This window comes from Centroberyx affinis, unplaced genomic scaffold (genome assembly GCF_046629955.1).
Source record: "Centroberyx affinis isolate AG114_WGS23_722 - 3 ecotype Tasmania unplaced genomic scaffold, CSIRO-AGI_Caff_v1 ptg007894l_1, whole genome shotgun sequence".
Classification (NCBI taxonomy): Eukaryota; Metazoa; Chordata; class Actinopteri; order Beryciformes; family Berycidae; genus Centroberyx; species Centroberyx affinis.
This window is the reverse complement of record NW_027283962.1, coordinates 305,869-316,169: the sequence shown is the minus strand read 5'-3', so window position 1 is coordinate 316,169 and position 10,301 is coordinate 305,869. Positions and strand designations below refer to the sequence as shown.

At 45.7% G+C, this 10,301-nt stretch overlaps 1 protein-coding gene across 2 annotated transcripts; it reads left to right on the top strand.

The window, feature by feature from the left end:
- Positions 1-206: 206 nt before the first annotated feature.
- Positions 207-9,899, top strand: LOC139639877 (troponin I, fast skeletal muscle-like). Of its 2 annotated transcripts, none has more exons than XM_071514025.1 (6): positions 207-214; positions 1,805-1,841; positions 6,273-6,401; positions 7,343-7,432; positions 8,461-8,637; positions 9,813-9,899. In XM_071514025.1, the coding sequence occupies exons 1-6, from the start codon at positions 207-209 to the stop codon at positions 9,897-9,899; spliced, it is 528 nt and encodes a 175-aa protein (XP_071370126.1). The 2 variants fall into 2 exon arrangements, with proteins under 2 accessions (XP_071370126.1, XP_071370127.1); XM_071514026.1 differs by lacking the exon at positions 207-214 and adding an exon at positions 1,698-1,705.
- The last annotated feature ends 402 nt before the right edge of the window (positions 9,900-10,301 follow it).

The window sequence follows — 10,301 nt, the reverse complement described above, 5'->3', positions numbered from 1 at the left end:
AGACAGACAGAGAGACAGACAGACAGACAGAGAGACAGACAGACAGACAGACAGGCAGGCAGCTGCAGCTATTCACACCATTTATACTATTTATTCCATTCATACGTTTCCATCAACATCATGTCTGTTCTGAATATGAGTTACATTATAAAGTTACTCTTTATTAAAAGTAACTTGAGTGTTGTGTGTCTTTATGTGACTTCATCATGTCAGAGTGTGTTTTGTTTCTTCACAGTTTTAAATTCAGTTTAAAACAGCAAGCAGCAGCTTTTCTGTCACTTTCTTCTATTTGTTTTAAATCTGCATTAACAAAAATAAAACTATATGAAAGGTAACAACAATAAAACAATAAGTAATAAGCATAAATGTCATTTTTATTTTATTTAACTTTTTTTTTTTACCAGGAAGTCCCATTGAGAAGTGATTTCTATTTTACAAAGCAGAAGCCAAGAGGCAGGGATGATAAAACACATCTAACACACACAGCCAACATAAAACAATGACATTTAAAACATGAAATAAAAATAAAGTAACACATGGTGTATTATAATAAAACCTTTTACAGCCTGAAAGAACAGCTGTCAGTGACAACGTTCCTTTTAAAATCAGCCAATGACTAAAAATAAATACATTTAAATAAAACAATAAAAGTAACACATTCTAGTTTTAAAAAGTAACTAATAAAGGATTATAACAATTCAAAAGGAACACAGTAAGTTAGTGAGCTCCGCCTGCTTCACAGGAAACAGAGTTCACACCACAGAGCTGATCTGACTTCCACTCTACATGCTGCAGATCTATGACAGCAGACTATGTCAGACATGCAGATAATTACATTAAGTTACATTTAATTACATTACATTATATTACATTACATTACTCTTTCATAAGCAAAAGGTCTTACAGTGTCCCATAATCAACTGACCAATCAATCAAATTTGATTCACATTTCATACATAACCATTCAAAACAATGTGCTTCACAGAGAGTAAAAGAGCTGCAATTTAAAATAAGAAATAAACATAAACACAAGAAAAAGAACAAATAGTACAAACGCTTCGGACAAAAAGAACAGGAAAGTCTTCAGCTTTGGTTTTAAATTCCAGCAGCAGCTCCAGTCTGTCAGGAGTCAGCAGATCTGAAGCTGTGATAGAAACATCATCTAATAATGTGATATAATAATAACTCAGGGACAAATGCTTTCAGAATGAACGAGAGAATGTGTAGATGAAGTGAAGCCATGTGACTCCTCCTTTAACCTCCTGATCTGCCTCCTGTTCGCTTCAGAGGAAATTCCTGGAGTTTTTCTGCCGTTTCAGCTGCTGAGCGGCAGCTGGAGGACAACTGCTGAGGAGGAGTCACACTCCTCCTCCTCTCCTCTCTCCTCCTCTCTTCTCTTCTCTTGTCTTCTCCTCTCCTCTCCTCTCCTCTCCTCTCCTCTCTTCTCTTCTCTTCTCTTCTCTTCTCTTGTCTTCTCCTCTCCTCTCTTGTCTCCTCCTCTCTTCTCTTCTCTTGTCTTGTCTTCTCCTCTCCTCTCCTCTCCTCTCTTCTCTTCTCTTCTCTTGTCTTCTCCTCTCCTCTCTCCTCTTCTCCTCTCCTCTCTTGTCTTCTCCTCTCCTCTCCTCTCCTCTCCTCTCCTCTCCTCTCCTCTCCTCTCCTCTCCTCTCCTCTCCTCTTCTCCTCTCTTCTGCAGCAGGATGGCAGAGTAAGTTCACTTTAACTTTATTCAGGCTGAATTTTATTGCGTTCCTGAGTCAGAAAAGTTTCACTAATGATTTCCTTCTTCTGGTTTTCTTGTTTGAAGGAGGAAGATGTCGTCGAGCCGGAGGAACCAGCTGAAGGTAAGACTGAAACGCCTCAGACCGGTTCAGGTCTGGGTTCAGGTCTGGGTTCAATGTCTTTATCGATGTCTGTTAATGACAGTACTGCATGTTCCATATTTATAATATGCAAATAGTCATCTAATCATTTATAGACTGTAAATGTATTTGGGTTGAGCTTTTTCCAGTTCAGGAGCATCGTTCTTTCAGCTGCAGCAAACCTCCTGACAGGAACCAGTCTGGTCTGCTGTAATACAGAGAGACCAGCAGTGAGACAACAAGACTGTATATTGAATAATCCTATTAGAGGAAAGACCAGTTCTCCAAATTATATTCCATTGTGATCTTGTAAGAACAGACTTCAAATATCTTTCCCAAGCTGTTTGTTGCTAGCTCGATTAAATCTTATTAAATCTTATCTTATCTTATCGCTGATCCCAGTCAGGCTTATATAACAGGGCAACATTAACTACAGATTTAAATAGTAAATATGACAGAAACATGCCGTCTAGTAAGTTAAAAACCTCGTTCAGTGCTGGAAATGTTGGAACTGATCTGTCTTTATAAACCGGCTGAAAGGACGACCCATCGTCTCTCAGTCTGTCTCAGTCTGTCTCAGTCTGTCTCTCAGTCTGTCTCAGTCTGTCTCAATCTGTCTCTCAATCTGTCTCTCAGTCTGTCTCAGTCTGTCTCAATCTGTCTCTCAGTCTGTCTCTCAGTCTGTCTCTCAGTCTGTCTCAGTCTGTCTCTCAGTCTGTCTCAGTCTGTCTCAGTCTCTCTCAGTCTGTCTCTCGGTCTGTCTCAGTCTGTCTCTCAGTCTGTCTCAGTCTGTCTCTCGGTCTGTCTCAGTCTGTCTCTCAATCTGTCTCTCAGTCTGTCTCTCAGTCTGTCTCTCAGTCTGTCTCTCGGTCTGTCTCAGTCTGTCTCTCAGTCTGTCTCTCAGTCTGTCTCAGTCTGTCTCAGTCTGTCTCAGTCTGTCTCTCGGTCTGTCTCAGTCTGTCTCTCAGTCTGTCTCAGTCTGTCTCTCGGTCTGTCTCAGTCTGTCTCTCAGTCTGTCTCTCAGTCTGTCTCTCAGTCTGTCTCAGTCTGTCTCTCGGTCTGTCTCAGTCTGTCTCTCAGTCTGTCTCTCAGTCTGTCTCTCAGTCTGTCTCAGTCTGTCTCTCGGTCTGTCTTAGTCTGTCTCTCAGTCTGTCTCAGTCTGTCTCTCGGTCTGTCTCAGTCTGTCTCTCGGTCTGTCTCAGTCTGTCTCTCAGTCTGTCTCAGTCTCTCTCAGTCTCTCTCAGTCTGTCTCAGTCTGTCTCAGTCTGTCTCTCAGTCTGTCTCAGTCTGTCTCAGTCTGTCTCTCAGTCTGTCTCAGTCTGTCTCTCGGTCTGTCTCAGTCTGTCTCTCAGTCTGTCTCAGTCTGTCTCAGTCTGTCTCTCGGTCTGTCTCAGTCTGTCTCTCAGTCTGTCTCTCAGTCTGTCTCGGTCTGTCTCAGTCTGTCTCAGTCTGTCTCTCAGTCTGTCTCTCAGTCTGTCTCAGTCTCTCTCAGTCTGTCTCTCAGTCTGTCTCTCAGTCTGTCTCAGTCTGTCTCAATCTGTCTCAGTCTGTCTCAGTCTGTCTCTTGGTCTGTCTCTCAGTCTGTCTCTCAGTCTGTCTTTCAGTCTGTCTCAGTCTGTCTCTCGGTCTGTCTCAGTCTGTCTCTCAGTCTGTCTCTCAGTCTGTCTCTCGGTCTGTCTCAGTCTGTCTCTCAGTCTGTCTCTCAGTCTGTCTCAGTCTGTCTCAGTCTGTCTCAGTCTGTCTCTCGGTCTGTCTCAGTCTGTCTCTCAGTCTGTCTCAGTCTGTCTCTCGGTCTGTCTCAGTCTGTCTCTCAGTCTGTCTCTCAGTCTGTCTCTCAGTCTGTCTCAGTCTGTCTCTCAGTCTGTCTCAGTCTGTCTCTCAGTCTGTCTCTCAGTCTGTCTCAGTCTGTCTCTCAGTCTGTCTCTCAGTCTGTCTCTCGGTCTGTCTCTCAGTCTGTCTCTCAGTCTGTCTCAGTCTGTCTCTCAGTCTGTCTCAGTCTGTCTCAGTCTCTCTCAGTCTGTCTCTCGGTCTGTCTCAGTCTGTCTCTCGGTCTGTCTCAGTCTGTCTCTCGGTCTGTCTCAGTCTGTCTCTCAATCTGTCTCTCAGTCTGTCTCTCAGTCTGTCTCTCAGTCTGTCTCTCGGTCTGTCTCAGTCTGTCTCTCAGTCTGTCTCTCAGTCTGTCTCAGTCTGTCTCAGTCTGTCTCAGTCTGTCTCTCGGTCTGTCTCAGTCTGTCTCTCAGTCTGTCTCAGTCTGTCTCTCGGTCTGTCTCAGTCTGTCTCTCAGTCTGTCTCTCAGTCTGTCTCTCAGTCTGTCTCAGTCTGTCTCTCGGTCTGTCTCAGTCTGTCTCTCAGTCTGTCTCTCAGTCTGTCTCTCGGTCTGTCTTAGTCTGTCTCTCAGTCTGTCTCAGTCTGTCTCTCGGTCTGTCTCAGTCTGTCTCTCGGTCTGTCTCAGTCTGTCTCTCAGTCTGTCTCAGTCTGTCTCAGTCTCTCTCAGTCTGTCTCAGTCGGTCTCAGTCTGTCTCTCAGTCTGTCTCAGTCTGTCTCAGTCTGTCTCTCAGTCTGTCTCAGTCTGTCTCTCGGTCTGTCTCAGTCTGTCTCTCAGTCTGTCTCAGTCTGTCTCAGTCTGTCTCTCAGTCTGTCTCTCAGTCTGTCTCGGTCTGTCTCAGTCTGTCTCAGTCTGTCTCTCAGTCTGTCTCTCAGTCTGTCTCAGTCTCTCTCAGTCTGTCTCAGTCTGTCTCTCAGTCTGTCTCTCAGTCTGTCTCAGTCTGTCTCCATCTGTCTCAGTCTGTCTCAGTCTGTCTCTTGGTCTGTCTCTCAGTCTGTCTCTCAGTCTGTCTTTCAGTCTGTCTCAGTCTGTCTCTCGGTCTGTCTCAGTCTGTCTCTCAGTCTGTCTCTCAGTCTGTCTCTCGGTCTGTCTCAGTCTGTCTCTCAGTCTGTCTCTCAGTCTGTCTCAGTCTGTCTCAGTCTGTCTCAGTCTGTCTCTCGGTCTGTCTCAGTCTGTCTCTCAGTCTGTCTCAGTCTGTCTCTCGGTCTGTCTCAGTCTGTCTCTCAGTCTGTCTCTCAGTCTGTCTCAGTCTGTCTCTCAGTCTGTCTCAGTCTGTCTCTCAGTCTGTCTCTCAGTCTGTCTCAGTCTGTCTCTCGGTCTGTCTTAGTCTGTCTCTCAGTCTGTCTCAGTCTGTCTCTCAGTCTGTCTCTCAGTCTGTCTCTCGGTCTGTCTCAGTCTGTCTCTCAGTCTGTCTCAGTCTGTCTCTCGGTCTGTCTCAGTCTGTCTCAGTCTCTCTCAGTCTGTCTCAGTCTGTCTCAGTCTGTCTCAGTCTGTCTCTCAGTCTGTCTCAGTCTGTCTCTCGGTCTGTCTCAGTCTGTCTCAGTCTGTCTCAGTCTGTCTCTCAGTCTGTCTCAGTCTGTCTCAGTCTGTCTCTCGGTCTGTCTCAGTCTGTCTCTCAGTCTGTCTCTCAGTCTGTCTCAGTCTGTCTCAGTCTGTCTCTCGGTCTGTCTTAGTCTGTCTCTCAGTCTGTCTCTCAGTCTGTCTCTCGGTCTGTCTCAGTCTGTCTCTCGGTCTGTCTTTGTCTGTCTCTCAGTCTGTCTCTCGGTCTGTCTCTCGGTCTGTCTCAGTCTGTGTCTCGGTCTGTCTCTCGGTCTGTCTCAGTCTGTCTCAGTCTGTCTCAGTCTGTCTCTCAGTCTGTCTCAGTCTGTCTCTCGGTCTGTCTCAGTCTGTCTCAGTCTCTCTCAGTCTGTCTCAGTCTGTCTCAGTCTGTCTCTCGGTCTGTCTCAGTCTGTCTCTCGGTCTGTCTCTCGGTCTGTCTCAGTCTGTGTCTCGGTCTGTCTCTCGGTCTGTCTCAGTCTGTCTCAGTCTCTCTCAGTCTGTCTCAGTCTGTCTCAGTCTGTCTCTCAGTCTGTCTCAGTCTGTCTCTCGGTCTGTCTCAGTCTGTCTCAGTCTCTCTCAGTCTGTCTCAGTCTGTCTCAGTCTGTCTCTCAGTCTGTCTCAGTCTGTCTCAGATATAATATAAAAACATATCAGGCACACCCAGGCAAGGCATGAATAACCTCTTTAAACTAATCCTGGGTATCTTGATGAAAATTGTATTAATTTCTTGAAATCAGTTTTGGGAGAACTGAAGCGGTATAACAGATATAACATAAGACAATCTTGGCATAATATTTATTTTCAAAATATCAACTCTGGACCCCATAAAGACAAGGGGAGCATACACCAACGATTTAAATCTTATTTAATATTTTGAAGCAAAGAAGGACCATTCATACTAAATATCTTAGAAATTGGAGAGATTGGAGAGATGATCTTAACTCCCAGATGTTTCATTCCAGACTGATCTGTCTTTAAAAGCTTGGCTTCCCTCCTCAGTTCATTTTACAGCCACAAAAATCTGTTTCTTCTTCTGCTGTTTCCCTCAGAGCTTGCTGCTGCAGGTGGGCCAGGCGCTGCTGGAGCAGGAGGCGCTGCAGGCGGAGGAGCAGAAGAGGAGGTACATGGAGGAGAGCTGCCCCCCCCTCCGCCCCCCCCTCTGCATGCAGGAGCTGCAGGTGAGACCGGAGACCGCGACAGACTCAGATGGCTTTTAAATCAGCAGCAGCTAGAAGGAGTCGCACCTCTCAACCCAACTAGCAAACTTCCTTCAGCTGAACAGGGAGAAAACTGAGATTTTGGTTGTGGGTCCTAAAGCCCAGAGACAGCTAGTCTGCGAGTACCTGGAGTCCAGATCACTAAAAACAAGCGACCAGATTAAAAACCTAGGAGTTACCATGGATGGTGAACTCAGCTTTAAGGATCATATCAACGGCATCACCAAGGTTGCCTTTTTCCAACTCGGAAACATTTCCAGAATCAGAGGCTTTCTTTCCCGATCTGACTCAGAGAAACTCCTGCATGCATGTGTCTGAGCAGGCTGGATTATTCTTGGACATTCTCTGTTTATCGGTCTTTCAAACAAAACAATCCATACATTACAATTTATCCAGAACTCAGCCGCACGAGTTCTTACAGGACAAAAAGATCAGACCATATAGCTCCAGTCCTCCGGAACCTTCACTGGCTACCTGTCGTTTTCAGAATACAATTCAAAATCCTTCTGTTGGTTTACACAGCACTTGCTGGTCTGGCTCCACAGTACATCTCAGACATGCTGTCAGTTCATAACCCCAGCAGATCTCTCCGGTCACAAATCTCCTCCATGTGCCTAGAGCACTTTCAAAGTCTGGTGAGATGGCTTTCAGCATCTATGCACCTAAAGAATGGAACAGTTTGCCTGCTGATCTGAGACCTGCTCCAACACTGTTTCTTTCAAAACCAAACTAAAGACCTTCTTTTTCACTCAAGCATTTTCTTAAATGAACACACTGTATTTGTACATTATGTTTGTTTGTATGTGTGCTTGTATATGTGTTTTTATGTGTATGTATGCATGGATGTTACTGTTTATTTGCACATTTCTGCTGTTTTATTCTGTTTTTATTCCCCTCATTAGGAGCTGTGCAAGAAACTCCACAAAGAGATCGACGCTGTGGATGAGGAGCGATACGACATGGAGAGCAAAGTGTCAAAGTCCAATAAGGAGGTAAAGTCCTCTAAACAGTAACGCACACTAAAACACTGTGTGAGTTGTAAACTGGTATTTAGTACAATGTAGTTATGAAATACAACGATGTCACATTGTCAGTTTAAACCTGGCTCAGTGTCAGTCTCAGTAGTTCCACTCCCTGTCGCCTGGCTGTTAAAGGAATAGTTCATCCAAAAATGAAAATCCTGTCATCATCTCCTCCCCCTCAGGCCAAATGAAACTCAGGTGAAGTTTGTTAGTCCATATAACACACAGGGAGGCTGCAGCACAACTTGGTAGCAGCCTTCTCCAAAACAACTGAAGTCAATGGGGACCTGTTCTTTAGAGCTCCAAAACAAAAACAGACAAACAATCACACTGTGAACAGAAAGACCTATACACCATTATTTGTTGCAGATCAATCAGCTGTAGTTCAGATTTGCACTAAATGATGGTGTAAATATACTGTAGGTCTTTGTGGAACTCTGAAGAACTGGTCCCCACTGACTTCAGTTGTTTTGGAGAAGGCTGCTATGGAGTTGTGCTGCAGCCTCCCTGTGTGTTATATGGACAAACTTCACCTGAGGTTCACCTGCATGAGGGGGAGGAGATGAGGACAGGATTTTAATCTTTGGGTGAACTATTCCTTTAAAGTCGACTCTGTTGAATTAGCTGTTGTCTGCTGTAACTGCTTTAAACTGCTAAACAATTTGAAATTCTAATCTAATCTATTCTAATCTAGTCTAATACAAACACAGTCCGATCACAAATCAAAGCCACACATCAAAGCACATACGCTGTCATATGTCGTTACATTATATGAGTATTATATGAGCTCAAAAGTGTATTACATGTCTTCTTTAAAGGTGTTTTTATGGGACTATATACCTCCTTGTAAAATGGATATAATTTGTTGTAGGCTGAAGTTTAAACTCAATATCTGCTGGGATTGCTGTTTCACATTAGCGGTTTCCACACACACACACACACACACACACACACACACACACACACACACACACACTCAGCGTTGTCTCCTGTGTCAGATTGAGGACCTGAAGCTGAAGGTTCAGGACCTGAAGGGGAAGTTTAGGAAGCCGGCTCTGAAGAAGGTGCGGATGTCGGCGGACGCCATGCTGGCCGCTCTGCTGGGCTCCAAACACAAAGTGTCCCTGGACCTGAGGGCCAACCTGAGGCAGGTGAAGAAGGAGCAGAAGGAGGAGGTGAGTCTGATGCTCAGTTCCTCCAGAGCTAACAGAGCTAAAGCTGTCAGAGGGAAAGGAAGATGGAGAAATCACTTCCAACATGTTGATCCTTTTCAGGGGGGGCAGGAAGCAACGGGGCTGATGGGAATTGTAGTCTTAATGTGGAGAAACACAAGAACTAACAATACTACTGGAGTGAGATAGAGGAGAACAATCAGCTGTTTACAGTCAGTAGACAGAGGCAGAAACAATCATTTAATAATATGATGACTGATGACTGATGGACTGATGGACTGATGACTGATGACTGATGGACTGATGACTGATGACTGATGGACTGATGGACTGATGGACTGATGGACTGATGACTGATGACTGATGGACTGATGACTGATGGACTGATGGACTGATGACTGATGGACTGATGACTGATGGACTGATGACTGATGGACTGATGGACTGATGGACTGATGGACTGATGACTGATGACTGATGGACTGATGACTGATGGACTGATGGACTGATGGACTGATGGACTGATGGACTGATGACTGATGGACTGATGACTGATGGACTGATGGACTGATGACTGATGGACTGATGACTGATGGACTGATGACTGATGACTGATGGACTGATGACTGATGACTGATGGACTGATGGACTGATGGACTGATGACTGATGGACTGATGGACTGATGACTGATGGACTGATGACTGATGACTGATGACTGATGACTGATGGACTGATGACTGATGACTGATGGACTGATGGACTGATGGACTGATGGACTGATGACTGATGGACTGATGGACTGATGGACTGATGGACTGATGACTGATGGACTGATGACTGATGGACTGATGACTGATGGACTGATGACTGATGACTGATGGACTGATGACTGATGGACTGATGACTGATGGACTGATGACTGATGGACTGATGACTGATGGACTGATGACTGATGGACTGATGACTGATGACTGATGGACTGATGGACTGATGGACTGATGGACTGATGACTGATGGACTGATGGACTGATGGACTGATGGACTGATGACTGATGGACTGATGACTGATGGACTGATGGACTGATGGACTGATGGACTGATGGTTATCGCCACTCAGCAGCTCTAAACAACTAGAAGGATTGTTACATCACTTCCTGTGTACTCTCTCTTCCTCCAGGAGAAACAAACAGGCGACTGGAGGAAGAACATCGAGGACAAGGCCGGGATGGACGGCAGGAAGAAGATGTTTGAGACAGACGCCTGAACACCTGAACACCTGAACACCTGACCTGAACACCTGACCTGAACACCTGAACACCTGAACACCTGACCTCCTGACCTCCTGAACACCTGACCTGAACACCTGACCTCCTGACCTCCTGACCTCCTGACCTCCTGACCTCCTGACCTGAACACCTGACCTCCTGAACACCTGACCTCCTGACCTCCTGACCTCCTGACCTGAACACCTGACCTCCTGAACACCTGACCTCCTGACCTCCTGAACACCTGACCTCCTGAACACCTGACCTCCTGACCTCCTGAACACCTGACCTCCTGAACACCTGACCTCCTGAACACCTGACCTCCTGACCTCCTGACCTGAACACCTGACCTCCTGACCTCCTGACCTGAACACCTGACCTCCTGAACACCTGACCTCCTG